The 24,379-nt window shown below is 44.7% G+C and overlaps 3 protein-coding genes across 5 annotated transcripts; 1 reads left to right on the plus strand and 2 right to left on the minus strand.

Moving 5' to 3' along the window:
- gtf2f2a (general transcription factor IIF, polypeptide 2a) lies at positions 1 to 7,059 on the minus strand. 3 transcript variants are annotated; one of them, XM_084475772.1, is made up of 10 exons: positions 6,883 to 7,059; positions 6,054 to 6,127; positions 5,769 to 5,787; positions 5,460 to 5,598; positions 5,192 to 5,203; positions 3,133 to 3,183; positions 1,705 to 1,786; positions 1,436 to 1,535; positions 986 to 1,129; positions 1 to 626 (listed from the first exon to the last, which is right to left on the minus strand). In XM_084475772.1, exons 1-10 carry the CDS (start codon positions 6,946 to 6,948, stop codon positions 495 to 497), a joined length of 819 nt encoding a protein of 272 aa, XP_084331898.1. In that variant the 5' UTR covers positions 6,949 to 7,059; the 3' UTR covers positions 1 to 494. The 3 variants fall into 3 exon arrangements, with proteins under 3 accessions (XP_084331898.1, XP_084331899.1, XP_084331900.1); XM_084475773.1 differs by lacking the exon at positions 5,192 to 5,203; XM_084475774.1 differs by lacking the exons at positions 3,133 to 3,183; positions 5,192 to 5,203.
- Positions 7,060 to 8,115: 1,056 nt separating this feature from the next.
- gpalpp1 (GPALPP motifs containing 1) lies at positions 8,116 to 13,070 on the minus strand. Its single transcript, XM_084476060.1, has 7 exons — positions 12,892 to 13,070; positions 12,407 to 12,521; positions 12,031 to 12,120; positions 10,133 to 10,382; positions 9,276 to 9,446; positions 9,038 to 9,130; positions 8,116 to 8,908 (listed from the first exon to the last, which is right to left on the minus strand). Exons 1-7 carry the CDS (start codon positions 12,971 to 12,973, stop codon positions 8,690 to 8,692), a joined length of 1,020 nt encoding a protein of 339 aa, XP_084332186.1. The 5' UTR covers positions 12,974 to 13,070; the 3' UTR covers positions 8,116 to 8,689.
- A 114-nt stretch (positions 13,071 to 13,184) lies between these two features.
- On the plus strand, positions 13,185 to 23,923 carry ercc3 (excision repair cross-complementation group 3). Its single transcript, XM_084476616.1, has 15 exons — positions 13,185 to 13,367; positions 13,781 to 13,977; positions 14,752 to 14,988; positions 15,586 to 15,635; positions 15,911 to 16,046; positions 16,663 to 16,848; positions 16,982 to 17,186; positions 17,683 to 17,997; positions 18,689 to 18,873; positions 19,597 to 19,799; positions 19,950 to 20,046; positions 20,138 to 20,255; positions 20,879 to 20,997; positions 21,429 to 21,578; positions 22,096 to 23,923. Exons 1-15 carry the CDS (start codon positions 13,340 to 13,342, stop codon positions 22,234 to 22,236), a joined length of 2,367 nt encoding a protein of 788 aa, XP_084332742.1. The 5' UTR covers positions 13,185 to 13,339; the 3' UTR covers positions 22,237 to 23,923.
- The last annotated feature ends 456 nt before the right edge of the window (positions 23,924 to 24,379 follow it).

Raw genomic sequence — 24,379 nt, forward strand, 5'->3', positions numbered from 1 at the left:
TATATTGCTTTAATACAAATTTCTGTCACATTTTCCATTGAGCAGAAACTTAAGCCTGGATAATTATCTAAATCAGTTACTTTCATTTCTGAATCAAGGGTTACTGTACATGAAAAGAGGCAAACTAAGGTTAATTAAAAAGTATTCTTTAATTAATGTAGAAATGATTCAAGTTAAAATGGGAAGCTCAGCCCAGACACAGAATAGGACCAACATAACACTTCATAACATTACACACCACTTAAACGTTGCACCAAGTGGACAACCCGGTCAAAGGACGGGGTTCCTCGAGTGTAAAACCCCATCCAGCAGTTCTGATTGATCAGGACCAGTTAGCTCCACTCATCACAGAAAATACAAATATAAACCACTTTCTAAAAACACCATGAGCATGTGGGAGGAACCAGTGTAATCTGACAAGAGGATGGAAGGAGTTCAGGACCTAGTCCTTCCGTCTTGAGACCGGGAAACTATTGGTCCATCTCTCTTTGCAGCTAGAGCCTCTCCTCTATCTTCTCCTCCTCTGCCTGGTAATGTCTGTACTCCGGCCTCAGCTCCCAGGTGTTCTTGTGGGTTCCCTTCACGTTGTAGTTCCCGATGTCTCGCAGGATCTCCTTCAGGTACGTCTGCAAGACACAAATCAAGATCACTTATCTCTATCTATCACTCTCTCTACAGACGCATTCATGCTTGTTTACATGACGGGAAACCACAGACAGAAATACAAAAGGTAAAAGAAAGATAGGAACAGGACAGATATGCGCCAGCGCAGGTGAGCTTTATAATACAGAAATAATAACATTGGGTTTATAATATATAGCACTTTTAAAAGATCCGCCAGAGTCATGACATATTGATAAACGAGTAAAAACAAGAAACAAAGCCCACATATAACATAATGAAAGTCACATTAAAAATCATCCAGCAATGGATTGGTAGAGAGCAGAGAGCTGTCAGATGGTTTTCAGGACATGGTGGTGCTTACCACCGGCTGCTTGGTGATGTCTACTAGATCTTTGATGTTGTAGTACTGGTGCTTCTCAAACGCTGAAAACAGCATGTCCAGAACCTGCTGCTTGTCGACCCTCGCCCTTTTCCCTTCCTCCTTCTTCTTCCTGTCATACTCCAACTGCAAGGGAGAGAGAAGAGAACCAGGGGGAGAGCGAGAACCAGGATAAGAGAAAAAAGGAAGGGAACAGGAGGAATAACTGCCAGAAAATAACTGGTTTTAATCCACCTTGGACATTTCTATGTGATTCCTCAACCACCAAAAACAAAGTTTGGTTAAAGGAAAAAAAGCAGGGTACTCTCTAATACTACTTCTGGGTACTTCTAGGAAATGCTCTTGAGGACTAGTAGTAACGTTGGTACTTCTAGGAAGTACTCTCTAGTACTTCTAGAACATGGGAAGTCCCTTGGTAGTACGACTACTTACGTTGGAGGCGTGGTTGGCCACTGGCTTGTAGTTGCTGGTCACAGGCTTGTCCAACTGTTGAGACAATCGCAACGGCTTGATAGACTCCTCAATCTGCATCCTGGGGGTAAAGGGTACAGAGACAGGTCATTTAGGAGCAGGTCGGGGTTAGACAGTACAGAGACAGGTCATTTAAGAGCAGGTCGGGGTTACACAGTACAGAAACAGGTCATTAATGAGCAGATAGGGCTTAGACTGTACAGAGACAGGGTATTGAGGACAGTTCTCACCGTTTGAGTTTCATGTAGCTGTCGTTAACGGCTGGACGACACTCGGCCCTCTGCACCACGACCCCCTCCAACGCCACCTTGTCTACAGAGGACCAGCCACATCACAGCCTTTACCCAGAAGCCATCTCTTCACCGGTGCCCATGTGAGGAGAAGCAGGGCGACTCCTTCCTTTTCCAAGCTTTGATGACTTCAGTCACGCTTTGATGACCAAAGATCTGTACTAGATTACAGATTTGTCCACCAAGCCCCATCTAACCATAATGCCGTCTCTGTTTAAGTGTGTTGCGGTGATCTGGATACCTGGACACCCAACCTTATGGCTACCAGCTTGCTGACTGGCCAGCACCCAATCACAATGGACTGAATCTGAATCTGAATCTGTTGCTCTATGTATATCAAGTATGGCACCCATTGCACTCCTTACCATCAGTAGAAGAAGAAGTACCATCCCCACTTTTTCTTGCTCTGTGGGAGGCTTAGGGGATGTCATTAATATATGGTCTATAAAATCTTTTGAGACTGTGACAGGGATTAGGGGCTATACAAAACAAATTGACTTAGATAGATCTTCCTCTCTAAACTACTTTGGAGCCCCGTAACTAACGAAGATGGATGCTCCTTAAGTACTGGGGGATCACAGGGCTGAAACTTATGATACCACAGGATTCAATGGTTTGCCTTTGGTAAACAACATGACTCATTCAACAGCATCACAGTGCCTCAGCGGCCAATCAAAATACAAGGGAGACGCACGCACGCGCACACATACACACACACACACACACACACACACACTTCAAACAGTTATGTGAACCGTAAAAACAAAGATCAGAACCACCAGAGTAGTTGGTTCCAACACACTTGTAAGCTACAATGCTTTTGACTTGACACTACTAAGTAGAACTACTACTACTGTGCACTACTAAGTAGAAATACTACTACTGTTCCCCGTACACTACTAAGTAGAATTAGTACTACTGTTTACTTCTTAGTGGAACTCCTATTACTGTTCCCCGTATAACTACTACAGCTGTTCCCCGTACACCACTAAGTAGAACTACTGATACTGTACACTACTACTGTTCATTGTAGTATGACTGTAATGATCCTTACTTTTAACGCATCAGATTTCTCCTCCTCCTCAACCGTTTTGGAACACACAACATGTGAGGAGGGACATAAGTACCAATGACCACCACACAGTGTCTTCTAGATAAGCACAACTACATCTCCCAGCAGCACCAAGGAGAGACTATTGTGTTATTGCGTTGTGACAGGAAACACAACTGAAAGGTTAGTTCAACTGAAATGTTCAGAGACACCAATACTATGAGACGGCCAGCTCATAAAACTAAAATCTCAACCTGGGGCTGAGTGGGGGGAGCTTTGACCACCAGGCCCTGGGTGGGGGGAGACGGAGGACTCACCTGGACATGTCCCCCCAGAGCTGCTACCCTCAGACCTCTCTTCTGATTGGCCTACAGGGAGGAGGGAGGGGTGAATGGAGGTACGGGGAGGGAGTTACATGGAGGGGAGGCACAGACGGGTAAAGGGAGACAGGTAGAGGGAGGGGAGATGCAGACAGGTAAAGGGAGGGGAGACGCAGACAGGTAAAGGGAGGGGAGATGCAGACAAGTAGAGGGAGGGGAGGCACAGACAAGTAGAGGGAGGGGAGGGGAGGCACAGACAGGTAACAGGAGGGGAGATGCAGACAGGTAAAGGGAGGAAAGTTACAGACAGGTAGAGGGAGGGGAGACGCAGACAGGTAGAGGGAGGGGAGGCACAGACAGGTAAAGGGGGGGAGGCCCAGACGGGTAAAGGGGGGGGAGGCCCAGACGGGTAAAGGGGGGGGGGGGGGGGGGGGAGATGCAGACAGGTAGAGGGAGGGGAGGCACAGACACGTAAAGGGAGGGGAGATGCAGGGAGGGAGGGAGATACAGGGAGGAGCGAACGGTCAACACACCCAGGATTCTCCTTTAGCCACGCACGAAGCCCCGCCCCGCCCAGTCACCACACCACTCACCAGCAGACAAGCCACCCAGCACACACGCGCGCACACACACAGACGCGTAACAAACTAGAATATTGCATGTTCCCAAAGGCTGTGCAAATGCTGTTAAAGACGGGGATGTTATGGTTGTTTGTTAATTGACACCAGGGGTTTCCTACAATCTCTGTGTCCTTGTTATCTCTACTTGAGCGGTCTACAAAAGTCTAGATTCAAACTGGTAATTATTTAAATAAACAGAGAGTGGGACGTATAAGTCCATATTTTAAACTTTAGAAATGGTGTCGATTTATAAATGAAGTTACCCCTTTATAAATCCTCTACTGTGCTGTTGAACCGCTTAATAGTAGTGGTAGTAGCAGCTTCTCTCCATACAGTTAATTGGATCCTTTAGCTCATGATTTAAATGCGATCTTGCTGTGGTCTGTAACATTGCTGGAGGGTGAGCAGCAAATCCCAAAGAAGCTGCTCCACCCACAAGATACCACAATAATAACAACAGCAGATCTATATCTTTATTTTGAATATCGGCCAATTTACGATATATGTAATTTTTTAACTCCCTTATATCCGTATAGACATCGGCCCCTAAATCCAGTGTCGGTTGGGCTCTAAAACTGGTGTCATCATTCAACTGGTATTGTTGACCAATTGCAGGCAGATGCATATTGGGGGGGTATATGGACATTTTTGACTAGTTGGTCTCAGCACCCTGAGCACCCTGTGGAGATGAAAGCCCAATGGACCACGTTGTTTGGTCGAAAAACACATCTTCAATTTTGTTGCAAGTATATCCCTACCATACACCGCCAAACACCTTACGTCCCCTCACACTACCACACACCTCACACCTCACAAATACATGGTAGCTCCATCTACTAGATGTTGTTCAGGTTATTAAGCAGGTTATCAAAATGTGGGCTCATGAACAGATGGTAATAATAACTTATAATGAATGGTTTTGTTTATTTTAATCAGATGACATTCAGTTTGAATCTGAGGCAAGAAGGGGGTGCAGATCATTTTGGCGTACAACCATCACACACTCTCACATGTTCTTCAGCAAGCACAAAACCACAAGCTCAACAGAACAACACATAATAAATCAACAGACACATGAAGATGCCATAACAGAGAGCACACAGGAACAGGATATTCCACAAACTCATGCACCAAATAAAGCCACAATCAGTAGGACGGTATTGATTGGTTAAAAGGATGTTAAAATCATAGAGCAAAGCCACTTGTTGCACACCACTGAGTTTGTTATCTGTAAACTATATCGATAACGGAGTCTGTAGTGAGTGAGAGTGAGAGAGACCCCAAACCACACCAGAAGCTGTCGTACCCCGTAAAATTAAAAAAAACCTCAAATACAAAGACAGTTTTGTATTTGTCGTCTTATTGTGGGAGACATAAAAAGCAAAATCAACACAAATACACACACAAATGCACACTGGCCCACAAACAAAGCTTACCTTTCGAATGTTCTACAGGAAAAACATGATGGAGTTGAGAATTAGTAAGCCATTTACAGAGCAGCAGTACTCTCTATGCATCTCAGACTAAACAACTCAAGGCTAAACCCAGACCACAGGAGGCAAAACCTAGACTACCCCACACTATTCCTAGACCACCCCAGACTTTATCTAGACCACCCCAGACTAAACCTAGACCAGCCCAGAATACAGGATGACCTAAGTCAATAAATTTTGAACCGAGGGCTCTACAGGAAGGTGGACTGACCTGAGGGGGTCTCGGTGAAGACTGCTAGCATCTGGCCGCCCACAGTCTGCATGCTGAAGGGGTGGTCACGGGGAGCGTGCACTCTCTTATCGCCGCTGCCTTCGATGGCCGTCAGGTCCTCGTTCAGCGTGAATGCCACCTAGAACACCACCCATACATCAAGCATTACATTTATTAACACCTGCCCCTATTATCTTCAAACCTAGCAATGAACACCACCCATACATTGTTGTCTGGATTCCCTAACCTTACTCACCAACACCCACCCACATATGTGAGGCCAACCATTAATAATAAGAGATAACTCACCTCTGCTTTGCCTTGGTTCCTAAAAAAGATCAACGTAAGAGATTAGTAACACACCGCTACAGTCCTGAGTCTTTCCAAGACTGGACAAGGTTTTTGGTAGGTGTGTAGTGCATACATACTAATGTGTTATGGTTATTTTACAGAATTTTGTTTTTATGTTTTATAGAAACTGTTCATAAATGATGTGGCTTAACATCACTAAAATACAAAGGAAATACACTGTTATTCTGTCATTGTAAAGCTTTACATAACTAATACTTGATGAAGACAACTAGTTGTACATACTTGCTGATCCGTAGCTTCCCCACCTCTCCCCTGCCTGCGGCCTTGGCCCACTGCTGGGAGAGATACTTGGGGACCTGGATACCAGGAAACATTTAGAACATACACATGAGAACACACTCACTCTGATCATATATACGTCGTATATAATATCATATAAACATAATATGGACAGACTCTTAAGGACGTGGATACTAGGAAACCTTCAGAACACACACATGTAAACTCTCTCTCTCTCTCTCTCTCTCTCTCTCTCTCTCTCTCTCTCTCTCTATATATATATATAGAATATAATATAATATCAGTTACTTAGGGTCCTGGACACCCTCTCACATTTAAAACACACTTACTCTGATCATGGAATCTATAATATAAGGTTATATATTAAGGACAGATAGCAAGGCAAACATCTTGAACAACATACCACACACTCTCACACTGTAATATCCTATAAAATATATATAATAGAAGCCGACGTCAGCGATGTTATTTCCACGTTGATGACTCGGGTGTGTAGTGTTGTCACACACAGTACTTCTCACAGCTTTCAATAGATGATATTACATCACATCTTTAACGAAGAATATTGGTTCTCTAAGAGATACTAAACATACACATGGTCAGGTATATGTGTTTGTCTATTAACTAACGTTGCCTAATTAAACATAATGATGAGATCCAAGTTATGTGTTGTCTAATAACCACCTAACTAGTGGTTTCAGTAGTTGAGGACGATAGCAATAGCTTTACTGTGCTGCTTCTTCTCATCCTAACAAACCGTTACATTAAATAACGTACCATAACTAACTAACTATATAAATCACTTCCGCACCTTGACCAGCCATACGCCCGTGTTCTGTTTGGCACCAGTAAGATCTACTTCACCCTTGTCTGACATATTTGAAGCGAAGGATAAAGAAGTAAATAATAAACAACCAAGCTCAAAGCTAAATGCTACACGCTAAAAAAGAAACACACACAGAAAGACAAGTACGGTGGCGCTACGAGGTCAAAACACCAGCAATTTTACCACGTTTTGTGGACAGGGACTTTTATAACATTCATAGTATTATACTTGTATAAAATAATATCTTATCCATGACTTATATATATATATATATATATATATATATATATATATATATATATATATATACAGACACCATATATATAGACACCAGTCAGTCGTCAGTTATGAAGATGTGTTAACGCCACTGACACAAATACAACTAAAAACACACACAAATATTTATTATAGTTGTATTTTATTATTTATGAGGGAATGTCACTGTAATGTTCAAGCAACTCCATATTCTTTATGTCACATTTATTAATTATTGTTTGTGAGTGCCATGGCCATAGCAGGCCACAGCAGTCAACAATATCGTCCCAGATAGAAAATAAGGAACATTCTGCTATATATAGCTTGGTCTCATCAATTGTAGGCTACTCCAATTATTTATTCTGTTCCAGAGGAGTGGACAGACTTGGCAATCAAACATGTTTCATAGGGGTGGCCAGATGGAGCTCTGAAAATTCTGGGTGGCACACATGGCACACCTTAACCAAAAGCCAAAACTGAATTACACTTCTATTGTGCTGTTGAATTATAGAGGCTAGATGAAAACAATATAAAAGATGAGAGTTAAGAAATACTACACTGATATACTTTAGTTTATTATTTTGCAGTTAATGTTACTGATGCTGTGCAGAGAGACTTAACTGGTAGTTAACATTGAATTCCACAACAATCCTATGTTAATGTGTATGTATCTGTATATACAGTGTGTGTATGTATTAGGCAATTCATTGTTCTGTAAATAGCCTAGGTTTTGTTTTGTTTTATAAAAAGACAAATGTACAGCTTTAATTTGATTATAAAAAACAAAACCTTTACTCGGGCTGGCTGGTGGTATTTTCCTTCGCATTAACTATTTTAAAAAAATGACATTTTAATTTCATGAATAGTACGGACATGTCAGACAGAATCATATTATACATATATGACTCGCCAAGCACCTGCCCCAGGATCTGTGCTTGTCACTTTCCTGGAAGAGAAGCCAAGGTACTAGTCTACCAAAGAAGCAAGTGTCCAGCACCACCCAGTGGATCCCCGCTTGTCATGCCAACGGCACAAGGAGAAGACGTTGGGCAACCAGACGTATTCAGGTCCACCAGAAAGAAATTCGTAATTGACAGAGAGTTTGGAATACCAGCTTATATTGATCTGTTCAAACATGTGTAAACAAAGTAATTGTGACTTTATTAAAACATTGAATTGACATACATAACATTAATCAATATCTTACATCCAGGTATTAAATCCAGCCTATGTTCCTAAGAAGGTTAAAGGCATGAAATGATGGCTTTAAGTTTGAACTCATTCATATTTGGACACAGTATGAAGTTGATAAGTCTCAAACTATGTGGCAGTTCCCTGGTTTTTCAATGTCATCAAACCATATAGGAGAAGACTACAGGAGGTAGCGCTACACAAAACAGATTTCTAGACCTACTGGACTGTCCAGGGGTCTCAGGATCAACCAATAGGAGAATTAACACATTTCTGTAACAGTTTGCTGCCCTTTGCTCTTGAGATAAAACATACAGTGTTCACACACAGCCTCTCCTCTGGAGGCTTAGAGGAACATGCGCTCCTTGCTGTGGGAGAACTTTGTGTTCAGCTCCTGAGATTTCTTCAGCAGGCGTTCCTTCTGTGCATCGTCGAAGCGGTTCACCTGCAGGTCGGCGTCACGGTCAAACGCCTTCCTCTCCACCGGCTCCTTGACCTTCGTCAGTGCCTCTTTCTTCTGCTTCTTGGAGTGTAAAGACATCAGAGACTCGGCGCGCTTCTTGTCCTAAGCAAGGGACATTAAAAAAACGTATTATTATTAAGAATTTGTATCATTGTTATTATTATTAAGAAAATGTGTTATTCCTGTGGAGGAAATGTAGCTTTAACTGCAGCAAACACCAAGTACACTCACATTGTACTTTGACACTTTTTCCGCCATCTCCAGGTCTTTGCGGGACATTTTTGGTGCTTCTTCTTTCACCTTCTCCTTTCCTTCAAGGCGCTCCTATAAAGACAGGTCAATTAAAGGACGGACCTGAATGAACATACAAACACATCCTTCTCTCTGGTCAGAGAAGTTGGGGGGGTTAGGGGTCCGAGAGGCCTTGTTTTTCTTCCTGTTTGGGGGGGGGGGGGGGGTGGGTTTCTACCTGTAGCTTGCGCTCGCGTTCGGCGGGGGTATCTGTCCACATGGAGCGGTCCTTGTTCTCAGGACCGGCCTTCTTCTTGAAGGTCCTCGCCGCGAGGCCCAGCCCGATGTGCTGCAACTCTGGAGGGAGCTCTGTCATCCATGTCTCCCTGGTAACCACCTCAGGGGCTTCCTGTTGCCGTGGGGACAACAGACAAGGCAGATACATTTTTGGTATATATTTTGTTATTTATCACTTCCCTGTAGTACTTTCTGCTGTGACACCCAAATCCCCCGTCGGGGATTACTAAGAGTCTCCAGGGCCAGCCCCTCTTCCGGTGGGTAGTGGCCCTGCGGATAATCAATGCAGCCACAGTACTAGGCAAAACACATTGCCTTGTGACAACAAGGACATACAAACAAATGTTTTAATCTAAATGTGAACATCTGAGGCAGTTTTGTGTACTTGCATATGAGGACAGGATGTGGTGAGGAAGAGGACAGGATGTGGTGAGGAAGATGACAGGATGTGGTCAGGAAGAGGACAGGATGTGGTCAGGAAGAGACAGGATGTGATCAAAAAGACTATAGGATGTGATCAGGAATAGGTCCGGATGTGGTTAGGAATAGGTCCGGATGTGGTCAGGAATAGGTCCGGATGTGGTCAGGAATAGGTCTGGATGTGGTCAGGAATAGGTCTGGATGTGGTCAGGAATAGGACTGGATGTGGTCAGGAAGAGGACCGGATGTGTTCAGGAAGATGACAGGATATGGTCAGGAAGAGACAGGATGGGGTCAAGAGAGGTGAGAGCTAACCCAGCAGGTTCAGTAGAGGTGAAGACATAAACAAATAAAGAGAACCAATAATAACAGACTCACGTTTCCAGTCAGCTTGTCCTTCATCTTCTGAGCCCGACGCTCAATGTCCCGAAGAACGGAGTCATCCACGGGCCCCCGGGCCGGCATGGGACCGATCACGTCCTCTTCCTCCTCACCGCTCGACTGCTCGGCTGTGTAGCCCGGAGGAAGAGCGGGTCCTGGGAACCCGTCGTCACTGTCTCCGTCATCCTCATCGTCTGTCGCTGCCCGGCGAAACCCTGGTGGTAGAGCAGGGCCTAGTACGGACGGCCTGAATGCACGCACGCGCACGCGCACACGCACACACACACACACACACACACACACACACACAGACACAATCGTCACACAAAAGTAGAGTAGAGTATGATGTCCTCCTGGGCTTGTGGGTCCTCAGATGGCTAAAGAGGCCAATTCTGGAGCCACAAACTTTATTGCAGTGTGGGCATGGATGTGGGGTGCCAGTGGTAGGGTATGGGGTTTGGTGGTGAACCTCTCCTTCCTTTGCTGCTGCTTGAGTTTTGCAGCCTGTCGGAGTTGGTCCTCATGGAAAGTGGCACCCTCTAGCAGGCAGTTTCTCCAGGTGGATCTGTGTCGTGCAGTATCCTCCCAGTTGAAACTCTTAATGTTGAATTTTTTGAGGTTTGTCCTAATATTGTCATTGTAGCCCTTTTCTGGCCTCCAGGTGCACGATGGCCAATTGAAAGCTGAGAGTAGAGGACCTGCTTTGGGAGGCGAGTATCAGGCATTCGTATGACGTGGCCTGTCCATCGCAGCTGGTGCTTTGTGATAATGGTGCTGATGCTGTGTATGTTTGCATCATCCAGGATGCTGATGTTTGTCCACTTCTCTTCCCAGCTGACACGCAGGATTTTTCTGAGGTGTCTCAGATGGTAGGACTCCAAAGCTCTTAGATGCCTGCTGTATGTTGTCCATATCTCTGCGCCATAGAGGAGTGCGGGTATGATGGCTGCTTTATATACAAGCAGCTTGGTCCTTGCAAGCAGGTAGGGATTCTCCACAAGAATCCCAAGGCCACAATAGCATTGTCATCTGCATATTGCAGCTCCATGATGGAAGAGTGTGAGAGCTTTGATTTGGCTTTAAATCTGTTTAGGTTGAACAGTTTGCCATCTGTTCTGAAGACAAACTGGACACCGGTGGGTAGATTGTTACCAATGAGGTGGAGGACAGCTGCTATAAAGACTGTGAAGAGGGTGGGGGCAATATTGCAGCCTGCACACACGCACACACAAAGCCATCATCATTTATCTCTTGAATCACATTGTATTATAATTGATCACATGATCACTACTTTCAAGGCTTTATCATCATTCATCATTTCATTCGTCATTTTGTTATCATTATTTTCACCACATTAATTTACATGACAACATTAACATGTTTTCATGTTATGGAATACATCGACTTAAAAGTCACTCTGTCCATGTTTTAAATCCTCAACCTAACACACCAACTCTCCCTGTGTCAACTAGTAAACATAACCCATGTTTCATGTTTCAACTCCTTAACTTAAAACAGTAACTATCCTTGTTTCAACTCTTAACTGCTCAAACTAACACAGTCCATCTAGTTGCAGAGATCGCTGGTATTAGACTAGTGCAAGTTGATGGGAACTGCTAGCCTGCCAATAAAAACTGTTTTACAGACATTTACGTCGATAGTCGGGCGTTATAATTGGTTTGCCTCGAGTGTACTGTGGAGTGGGTAAAACTGTTTTTATTGGCAGGCTAGCAGTTCCCATCGACTTGCGCTAACCTAGCACCAGCGATTTCTGCAACTAGAAGGACTGAATGAAATGTGTTGAAAACGGTCTCCAATGATAAATAACACAATGGCTCACTTGGGCTCACACCCAAATTCCGAACTACCCCTTTAAGGAACAGAATAGTCCTCACCTCTCAGGTGAAGTCTGTTGCTTCTTAAACCCTGGGGGCAGAGCCGGTCCGAAGTATCCAGCATCGTCATCCTTGGTGTCTTTATCCAACCTGAACACATATCAATAACATAACCAGTTATCAAATCATCCAACTGCTTTTGAGATAATAACAAAGAACATAAACAGTCAAAATCAAAATCATCAAATCAACACCCTGTTCTGGAGGAAACAACAAAGAACATAACCAGTTATCCAACTGGCTGTTGTCGTGGTTGTAGATAATAACTAGTTATCAAACTAACTCGCTTTTGGGGAGGTAATATAATTAATAACTAGTTATCAAACTAACTAGCTGTTGTGGAGGTAGAAAGGTAACGTTAGTGTATAGTGTTTACTCTTCGGTAGGGTGTCTGGTCTTGGCTCTCTTCGCCACCACCTCTTCCTCACTGTCCTCTGATGAAGATGACGGTCCTCCTGGTTTATAACCCGGAGGGAGAGCTGGACCGGCGACTAAACACAACATACAGAGCAGACAGAACATCTTACTGTCCCCATTGGGAATTCTGGTGTGCATACAGTTGTCAGCCAGAGACATGTACCATGCATAATAAAACAACTAGAACACATTAAATATAGTATTCACATTTCCCAGACTTCAGTGTCCCACATCTGTACAAGTGGAAATACATACAGAAGAATAACCAATACCCACAAAGGGGCAGTTACCCCAAGCTCAAATGTTCTGGGTCCATTCCCCAGTGTCCCTGTAGACTTCCTTGTGCAAGCTGAACTCTAATCCCGACTCTGACCCATCTCTGTCCACAATGAATCTTTAGATAACGTGTTTCTGCTAAATTGGTCCATAGTTAAAGACTCTTACAATCATCATCATCACTTTCGGAGTCTTCGTCGCGAGTCTTCCTCGGTGGCAGGGCGGGACCGATGACGCCACGACTAGACATATTGGTTTATGATTTCTGACCGAAACGAACCTGAAATCAAATGTAAAACGTGTAAGCTTGATTATTTAAAAACATTAGGGAGAACAAAAACGATTTGAACCCGTAGTCTTCCGGAAGTAAACATAAAACCATACATCCAATCAGCGCCCAGGTATGGACCACGTGGTAAGCGCTGCGGAAGTGTTGTGTGTGTTTTCCTCTGCCACCACCACCATGCCATCATCATCATCATCATCATCCTCATTATCCCTAGCAGCAGCCACAGACACAGTTTGATTTGATACCTTTAGAACTTATCGGTAGATGAAGACCTATAAGTTAATATAAACACATGAGTCCTGTGTTTATTAAAGTGTGATCTTTGAGATGGGGAAGAAGGACAAAGCAGACCGGGGTGAGTAACTCACGGCACAGAAGAAGCTTTGAATCACAATATCTAACGTCATATAAAATACATACATCATAGAACATGAATCATCACTTAATAGAATGGCTTATCATCTTCAAGCGGTTTCCCGTGATCAATAGTCATCTGGGGAGAGCTCCAGTATCGGTCCAGTTATCCAGATGTAGCTCTATGTTTAACTAACTGTTCTGGAGTAACAGAACATAAGTTAACACTGCTGTCACGCCATCTACGCAGCACTTTTCCTCTCAGTGTTATTCGTCACTACCCTTTCCTATGTTTCGGTTATTCACTGCCTCACCTGTAAGTAGCTTAGAATAAAAGTGTCGTTAGTCAGAATGTTATTTTAGTTATCTAAAATGCCACTAAGGTCTGAGTTATCTCTTCCCCTCCGCCCCCAGAGAAGCGGTCCAAAAAGCGTTCCTACGAGGAAGAGGATGATGATGAAGAGGTGGGGGGAGCTGACTCCCAGGAGATCCCTGCAGCTGCGGGGAAGCATGTGGAGGAGTCCACCACTAAGCTGGATGAGTACGGAGCAAAGGACTACCGCGCCCAGATGCTACTGAAGAACGACCACTCCTCACGACCGCTATGGGTGGTAAGGACCTGCAGGTTACGTCCATATTATAGTGTTTCTTTAGTTAGTTTGTGCACAATTGATTGATGGAGTAGATAAAGCACTTTAATGCTAGTTGTACATGTATTACGTTTGATGTGACAATAATAGTTGAACACACACAGTTAGAGACTCTCTGAAAATACTTTTACAATACTAATGTCAACCCAACACTGCATGTGACCCCCAAATACTTCATCACCTTGTCAGAGCCCCACTCCACTCCCAACATACAGCTGCTGAGACATCTCGTTAAGATACTCATTCCATATCTGCCTATATAGTGGTTTAGCCACCCTGTTTTATGTAATGTAATGTAATGCAACAGCAGGAATATAAAATTTCAAAGTGCCTTCTAAAGGGCTGATTATGGTCCCACGTTCATGCATCGCAAGGGGGTTTATGGACCCATTACGTCCTTGCGGACCTTCCTTGCGTCCACCGCAAGGGCCTCTCGTGCGCCTCCCAAAAATTATAACCTTCCTCCGTGGCCACAGCCACAAAGGCTGTGATTGGTCCGCTCACTAAAACCCGACGCAGAACCAAAACAAGGTTCACGACGGCGTTGAGGCGTCTGCATGGTCCTTGCGTTGCGTGGAACCTTAATCAGCTCTTTAGTCCTCCGCAACAGTACAGATAAACAAAGTGCATTCCAGATGACTAGAGATACATCTGCCACTGTTTGTATAAAGATTCACCCAGACAGCCCCAGTGTTGTGTTACACCTGTTCTCCCGACCTCCCCCTCCCATCGCAGGCCCCAGACGGCCACATCTTCCTGGAGGCCTTCTCTCCGGTCTATAAATACGCCCAGGACTTCCTTGTGGCCATCGCTGAGCCGGTGTGCCGACCCGTCCACGAGCACGAGTACAAGCTAACGGCCTACTCACTGTACGCCGCCGTCAGTGTCGGCCTGCAGACCTCCGACATCGTGGAGTACCTGCAGAAACTCAGCAAGACATCCGTACCTGACGGCATTATTCAGTTCATCAAGGTAATGGCAGGGTCAACTCGAGTCAACTAGAATCAACATGTAACCAATTCAACTAGCTTTAACTAAAATAAGAACAGCAAATTGAGTCTACTAACTGAGTGGAGTGAATGTGTGTGTGTGTATGCACACACACACACACACACACACACACACACACACACACACACACACACACACACACACACACACACACACACACACACACACACACACACACACATATATAACCCTAGTTGGGTATATAACTCCCTAGGGGGAGTTGGGTTGTGGGCGGACGGGATTGTTGACGGGGGGGAGGGGGGGTAGGGTTGGTACGGGATTACGGGCTGGCATAGTGGGGGGGGGTGACAGCCGCAGCAATTTAGCACTCGTCCGAAGCAACGAGAGATCTAACAGGTATTTTACTTTTTTTGGCGTGACATTTGTTGCGTGTGCGTGAGAGCATGAGATATTTATACTTAAAAATGCGTTCAAATAAAAATAAATTTAAAAAGCGGAATCAATTTGTGGCGCTCGTTGTTGAATCTGTGGCGCTGTGCCACACATTGGTCTATGTATGGGAAACACTGATGTCATCCCCTTCCTTCTATTCCTCAGCTCTGCACTGTGAGCTACGGAAAAGTCAAGATGGTTCTCAAACACAACAGGTATAATATAGTACTACTGACCTGTACTACTACAGGCATAATACAGTATAATTAATATACTAACTAACTCCTACAAACTAACTACCCACCTTTCTATCTAACTAACTTACTATACCCACCTCTCTAATCAACTAACCAATTGATTATATCTTGAACTAAATGACCAACCTACCACCTCTCTAGCTTATTAACCAATTACTCACCTCTCTACCATCTAACTTTCCTTACTCTCTCTGCACCTCTCTGACCTGCTCCCCCACTGTGTGTCTGCTCAGGTATTTTGTGGAGAGTGCATTTCCGGAGGTGATCCAGAACCTCCTGCAGGACTCGGTCATCAGAGACTGTCGCCTGCGCACCGCAGATGGAGCGGACACAGAGCTCATCACGGAGGTCATCAGCAGCAAGTCAGCTGTAGGTCGACCCTTCCTCTACTGACCTAACTACAACAAACCGTAAATTGAGGGAGCAAAAGCAGTATCGGCTTAGCCTGGAAATCCAGACCCACATCCGAAAGCTGTAGGGTCTGGCAATGAGTAATGAAAATGGCCCGACTCGAGGGGCGGCACCAAGCATGCATTTGAAAATATCACTGCACGCAATTGGATAACACTACGAGCAATCAGAAGAATACAAGGGGTGACGTATCCAGACCAGCGGAGCTAACCAATAGATAAGACTCTTTCCGTATCCGGTTGGTAAAACAACAACGCTTTTGGCCTGCCTATATCAGATACACCAATGTGATTGGTTAATGTTCTGGGGCAGGGGAATTGGGGAGTGAGTATATTGCTCGTTCCCAGAGAGACTCGCTGAGCAAATTCAAATTGTGCTCTCACAAGAACTCTGGATTTCCAGTGTAGTATCGGCTCCAAATATCGGCTCAAGAAAACCGGTATCGGCATATCAGTCATCGGCTAAGGCTGATGGAAAAAAATCCCAATCGGTATCGGCCCTAAAAAATCCATATCGGTCGATCCCTATCTCTGTCTTGCCTAAGTACATCTCTCAGACTATCTCTCCTCTCTAGATCGCTAGATCTGTGCAGGAGAAGGCAGGAGGGTCAGGAGCAGCGTCGACCTCAACCACAGCGGCAGGAGAAGGAGCCTCGTCCACCGCGCTGGTTCCTGAGGACATCTTCAGCTACTACGAGCAGATGGACAAGGAGGAGGAGGAGGAGGAGGAGACACAGACCGTGTCCTTTGAGATACGACAGGTCAATAGTTCAGCATTACTGTTAGTGAAAATACTTTGTACTAAAACATTTAATATGAATTTTAACTGTGTGTGTGGCTGTGGCTGTGTGTGTGTGTGTTCGTCCTGCCGGCCGTCCATTCGTCCTTTTCCAGGAGATGATCGAGGAGGTTCAGAAACGCTGCATCCAGCTAGAGTACCCCCTGCTGGCGGAGTACGACTTCCGCAACGACACGGTGAACCCGGACATCAACATGGACCTGAAGCCCACGGCCGTGCTCCGGCCCTACCAGGAGAAGAGCCTACGGAAGATGTTCGGGAACGGGCGTGCGCGCTCCGGCGTCATCGTACTGCCCTGTGGTACGAATTTGCTTCATCAGCCTTTTGAAATATATGAATATTAATATAGATGTATAATTAACATATTACATGATCTTGGAGTTAAATCTAAAGGAAACCCGGTTTCGAAAAACCCAAAGTTCATTGCTAGAACTTTCTCCTGATATAATTGTTGGTAAAGTGGGCGTTCTCTCCTTTTGTGTGTGTGTGTGTGTGTGTGTGTGTGTGTGTGTGTGTGTGTGTGTGTGTGTGTGTGTGTGTGTGTGTGTGTGTTGTACTGTGGATTTGTGTGCGTGTGTGTGTGTGTGTGTTATGTGGATTTGTGTGTGTGTGTGTGTGTGTGTGTGTGTGTGTGTTGTACTGTGGATTTGTTTGCGTGTGTTGTGCATCTGTTTGTGTGTATGTTGTACTGTGGATTTGTATGCGTGCGTTGTGCGTCTGTTTGTGTGTGTGTGTGTGTTGTATTGTGGATTTGTATGCGTGCGTTGTGCGTCTGTTTGTGTGTGTGTGGGTGCAGGTGCGGGTAAGTCCCTGGTGGGCGTGACGGCAGCCTGCACGGTGAGGAAGCGCTGCCTGGTGCTGGGGAACTCGTCTGTGTCGGTGGAGCAGTGGAAGGCCCAGTTCAAGATGTGGTCGACCATCGACGACTCCCAGATTTGCCGCTTCACGTCGGATGCCAAGGACAAGCCCATCGGCTGCTCGGTGGCCATCAGCACCTACTCCATGCTGGGCCACACCACCAAGAGGTCCTGGGAGGCCGAGCGCGTCATGGAGTGGATGAGGAGCCAGGAGTGGGGCCTGATCATACTGGATGAGGTGCACACCATACCTGGTAAGAAGACAACTTTGTTTATACACGCTGATACCATCGGCCCAACTTTATATACACACTCTGTTACTGTTTGTCAAGCTTTATATACACACTCTGTTACTGTTGGTCCAACTTTATTTAGAGTCTCCGTTACCGTCGGCCTAACTTTATCTATACACTCTGTTACCGTCGGCCCAAATTTATTTACAGTCTCTGTTACCGTCGGCCCAACTTTATTTACACACTCTGTTAATGTCAGTCCAACTTTATTTACACACTCTATTACTGTTGGTCCAGCTTTATATACACTCTGTTGCTGTTTGTTTTACCTTATTTACATACTTTGGTTCTGTTGGTCCCACTTTATGCATACATTTAGTTGCTGCAATGCTGAAAGCCCTGCAGGCCTAGGCTAACCCATTCCTCTTAACACGCCTCCACTGATCCCCAACCCCAGCAGAATGAATCGTGATTAATTTAAAGTCTGATTTGTGGGACAACTTTTTCCCATTTATTCATACACTCGATAAACAGATTTTATTTTCTCTTTGCTTACATTGTGTTTGAATTTTTATTTTAATATTAATATTGTGATATTAAATATTATAAATATTAAGTTACCTGAGGTAACCTGAGGTAAATATATATTACCAGAGGTGACTTTGATATTTGCACTGGATTCACTCAACTATGACTTGTGTCCTGCCTACAGCCAAGATGTTCCGGCGGGTTCTGACCATCGTCCAGGCCCACTGTAAGCTGGGTCTGACGGCCACGCTGGTCCGAGAGGACGACAAGATCGTGGACCTCAACTTCCTGATCGGACCCAAGCTGTTCGAGGCCAACTGGATGGAGCTGCAGAACAACGGATACATCGCCAAGGTCCAGTGTGCTGAGGTGGGGCTAGGGGCCAGTAGGGCCACCATGGTCCACCAGGGGCCACTGGGGGGCACTAGGATCCACTAGGGGCTGCCAGGTTCCACTAGGCGCCACCATGGTCCACCAGGGGCCGTCAGGGTCCACTAGGGGGCGCTAGGGGCCAGTAGGGCCACAATGGTCCACTAGGGGCTAATTGGGGGCACCAGGTTCCACTAGGGGCCACCAGGGTCCACTAGGGGCCGTCATGGTCCACTAGGGTCCACTAGGATCCACTACGGGCCCCCAGAGACTACCAGTGTCCACTCAGGCCACTAGGAGCCAACTGGGTCCACTAGAGGCCAACCGGGTCCACTAGGGGCTGGGGGGGGGGGGCTTGGGGCGAGAGGGGACTAGAGTAAACTAGGGAATAGGGTCCACTAGGGGCTAGGGTATACTAGGGGATAGGTGGGGCTATGGTATACTAGGGCCTAGGGGGGGCTAGGGTATACTAGGGGCTAGGGTATACTAGGGGCTAGGCGGGGCTAGGGTATACTAGGGCCTAGGGGGGGCTAGGGTATACTAGGGGCTAGGGTATACTAGGGCCTAGGGGGGGCTAGGGTATACTAGGGGCTAGGGTATACTAGGGGCTAGGCGGGGCTAGGGTATGCTAGGGGCTAGGTTATAATAGGGGCGATGTGGGACTAGGGTATACTAGGGGCTAGGAGGGTCTAGGTCTCTAATGGTGGGCCCGTCCTCCCCCAGGTGTGGTGTCCCATGTCCCCAGAGTTCTACCGGGAGTACGTCGCCATCAAGACCAAGAAGAGGATCCTCCTCTACACCATGAACCCCAACAAGTTCCGCGCCTGCCAGTTCCTCATCCGCTTCCACGAGCGCCGCAACGACAAGATCATCGTGTTCGCCGACAATGTGTTTGCCCTCAAGGAGTACGCCATCCGCCTCAACAAGTAAGATCCACAGCCACGGAGAGGTTGGGCTGTGCAATTTATAAAATTTTGATTGCGATTTTGATTTTTGGGTCAAATGATCGATCTCTCTCTCTCTCTCTCTCTCTCTCTCTCTCTCTCTCTCTCTCTCTCTCTCTCTCTCTCTACTAGACCTTACATTTACGGCCCCACCTCTCAGGGTGAGCGCATGCAGATCCTGCAGAACTTCAAACACAACCCCAAGATCAACACCATCTTCATCTCCAAGGTGATTCCTTCTCGCCTGTGGGGGGTTCTGGGTTCCATCCCCAACGTCCACAGAACTGCCCGTCTTGACAGTCCTCTACCTCTGTCTGCAGGTAGGAGACACGTCCTTCGACCTCCCGGAGGCCAACGTGCTGATCCAGATCTCCTCCCATGGCGGGTCTCGGAGGCAGGAGGCCCAGAGGCTTGGCCGGGTGCTGAGAGCCAAGAAAGGTGTGTGTGTGTGTGTGTGTGTGTGTGTGTGTGTGTGTGTGTGTGTGTGTGTGTGTGTGTGTGTGTGTGTGTGTGTGTGTGTGTGTGTGTGTGTGTGTGTGTGTGTGTGTGTGTGTGTGTGTGTGCTTAACAGATCTATGTATGTATGTATGTACTGTATGTGTGTGTATGTACTTAACAGATGTATGTGTCTATGTATGTATTTAGTGTATGTGTGTATATACTTAACAGATATCATTCTGATTCAATAATTAATTTTAGCTTTAGTGCTAGCCTAGCCTACTTACACAAAGTTATGAACTGTAAGCTTATGGTCGCCTTATACTGGATTTTATAATGGGTTTATTGTGTATGAAACTAGATTGGGGGGAAAAAGTGATTTGCTTACAATCGCATACCAGATGTGTCAGAAAATGGTGTAGCAGCTCATGGCCAATTGCAAACAAATGTTGTATGATGTGCTCTGGCTCGATTTATACAAGTAGCTTTTTTGACGGTTGAACGATAAACCGCAATGCTTTGGGGTGAGACACTTTTTAAAGAAGCGATATCACTCAACCCTAGTCTACTAGGTCTCTAGCTGCTGTGTCTCTACTTGTTGTGGTGTCCTCCTGCTTGTGTAGGCATGGTAGCGGAGGAATACAACGCCTACTTCTACTCTCTGGTGTCCCAAGACACCCAGGAGATGGCCTACTCTACCAAGAGACAGAGGTTCCTGGTGGACCAGGGATACAGCTTTAAGGTCAGATACTGCCCCCCTTGACCTTTGACACCTTTACGCTGACCCCTAACCCCTAGCCCTTAAACCCTAACCATTAATCCCTAGCCCTGAACCCCTTGCCCTTAACCCCCAGCCCTTAACCCCTAACCTTTAACCCCTAGCCCTTAACCCCTAACCCTTAACCCCCAGCCCTTTATCCCTAACCTTTAACCCCTAGCCATTACCCCCTAACCCCTAGCCCTTAAACCATAACCGTTAATCCCTAGCCCGGAACCCCTTGCCCTTAACCCCTAACCCTTAACCCCCAGCCCTTAACCCCTTGCCCTTAACCCCTAACCCTTAACCGAAAGCCCATGACTCATAACCTTAACCGTGTGTGTGTGTCTGTGTCTGTGTCTGTGTCTGCGCGTGTGTCCGCACGTGTGCGTGTGCATGTGCGTGTGCATGTGCAGGTGATCACTAAGATGGCGGGCATGGAGGAGGACGACCTGATGTTCTCCACGCGGGAGGAGCAGCAGCTCCTCCTGCAGAAGGTCATCGCCGCCTCGGACCTGGACGCCGAGGAGGAGGTGGTGCTGGGGGAGATGGGGGGCCGGCCCACGGTGAGATCATATTATGTTCACATTATGTTAGGGCATGATGCAACGTTATTTTATATTACAGCATTAGATTCAAATATAATTCAATATTGTTTAATTATATACGTTTTATGTTACATTATATTCAAATATCCTTTATAACATCACATTAAAATAGAATATATAAAATTTATATATTACAATATCACATAAATATGTATAACATTATATTACATACCATACTACTTACCATAATATGTTAAAATATAACATAAATAGCATACAATTATATAAGAATATAGAATATAACATTACGCTATCTAAGATTACATTATATAACATTTGATTATATTATCTAACATTTTCAACAAGTAATGTAATGAGTTTCGGTGACTATTTTATAATGATATCATAATGATATCATAATAAGGTCTCAATGAATAACTACTCTGATTTACTTTTAGTTGGACACTATGGGAGTGCATGCTTACAGGTATTTCCAGCCTTTGACATTTTTTGGTGATTCTTTTTCTTCTCTCAGTTCTCGCGGCGACCGGGCACCATGAGCTCCATGTCTGGGGCGGATGACGCCGTCTACATGGAGTACCACAGCCGGGGCGGCCGCTCGGCCGCTGCCGCTGCCAAGGGATGCCACCCGCTCTTCAAGCGCTTCCGCAAGTAGAAACAGCGCCCTCTGGTGGTCGATCCCGTAACTAAAGGCCAGCCCAGGGAGAATCTTGTTGAACAAAGCTACTTGATACTGCGGAGTAGATCCAGAGTTTTCCCCCCAGACAGCTGCAGCTGAAGCAGAGATTTTCTCAGAGAAGTTCTGGTTGAAGGGAATCCAAGGGGACAATTTGTGTGTAGGGAAATAACCTTTAAAGTAGCCAAAGTTTTTGATACCGGTTATCATGTTGTTTAAAGAGCAGAAAATATTAATTTCCCTTGCAATCAATTATTTTTCCATGTGTAATCCAGCATTTGGGCTGGGAATATGACTTTTGTTTAATTTGTGCATTAGGATGTTTTATAACATGTTGAAATATGTTTGGGTTGTAATGACACTTCTTGTATTTAACGTTTCCAAGTCAGACGGTTTATAACTCCACCTCTAAATAAACAAAACTGGAAATTAAAAATCCATACTGCTTGCTTATGTAGTGTGAATGTCCATTCATTGTACATCTTTTATTCACCATACAGCTTTTATTCGGAGTTCAGCTTTTTTTAAGAGGACATATTTTATTCAGAGGTCATCTTTTATTCATCATAACGCTTGTATTCGTAGTACATATTTTATTCTTGACAAAGCTTTTATTCATCGTGCATCATTTATTCATCGTACATCGTTTATTTATAGTCCAACTTTTTTTGTAGTACAGCTTTTATTCTTAGTACATTTAGGGAAACATGAAAGTGTGCGTGAGGAGCAGAGGCCAGGCGGGAATAGAGCTGGTAAGTCCCGCCCCTTCCGCTAAACCCCAGTGGACCTCTAGGTTGAAAAATCGTTAATGCAAGTGAATGTGAGAAAATAATTATTTTCTGGTCCTGTTTTAATTGTGCCATGAATGTCAACATATGTTGTCAGTGAATTTTTATTATAATTGTTCATGTTAAGAGTTTGACAGTATATTGTATGATTCTTCGGCTAGCAGTTGTGGAAAAGACATAACGAGAAAGACTACATGTCGCCTATGTGACGTCACCCCATAACACATTTTCCCTCCACTTGTCAAATCACAGTGCTAATGCTAATGCTGCGTATTTTGCCATAATCTACGGAGACATCCATAGCAAACATTAGATCAAGATGCCTGTGTGTTTTGTACCAAAATGTCACCATTCCAACAAAATAGGCTGTTCTTTCTTTAGATTCCCGTCTGATGTTATATGTCATAGGCGACATGTAGTCTTTCTCATTATGTCTTTTCCACAACTGCTAGCTACAATATACTGTCAAACTCTTAACATGAAAAATTATATAAAAAATTCACAGCATATGTTGAATGTCAACATATGTTGACATTCAATTCACAAAAAACATTCTATGGATGTTCCTTCTCACATTATCTGGTTCTTTAGTTGCTTCAAATACGATTTTTATTGACCCCAGACGGGAAATTCTAGTGTTACAGCAGCAAGGACATCACAGCAGTAGAATGAAAAGATACAAAATTAAAAACAATTGTAGAGCTACAAATCTGCAGAAAATATGTCTATATACACAATAAGTCTACTTTGGAAAAAATAGAAGTCAATGAATACAACAAATATCATCTTTGAGTACAAGAGTGTTTGTGTGTTTGTACAATGCTTGTTTGCAGTGAACTTGTTAAGATGTCTTCTGCTCCATCAAGCTCTGTTTGCTTTTGAGTAAAAGGGTAAATATGGGACTATTGTCTTGGCAATGCATTGATAATAGTTGCCTACTGTTAAACAAAATAAACAATCAACTGTCATACTGATATGCAAATGGTAACTAAGTCAATAAACAATGAATTCAAATAAAAATAACTAAAAGTTGTTTTTTATTCATTTTGTAGTGGCACACTCAGCCTGTCCAGTAGGCTATATGTTAGTGTGAAATATCACAACATCACGCACATTCCAGGCAGCGCCATATAGGTGTTTTTCCCCCATCATAATAATAATAAGAACTTATTGCTTATTCTAGAATTGGTCAAGAAGCAACAAGGCTGCTACTTGAACTTATTTGATGCAACTCTTGGGCACTTGTCCAATAAAGTCCATACTTTCACTTGCCTTAAGTGAATAAATAATGACTTATTTATTAAATTATTAAATTCTGTTTTTATTTAGGCTGA

This window comes from Micromesistius poutassou (assembly GCF_964030765.1).
Source record: "Micromesistius poutassou genome assembly, chromosome: 12".
NCBI lineage: Eukaryota > Metazoa > Chordata > Actinopteri > Gadiformes > Gadidae > Micromesistius > Micromesistius poutassou.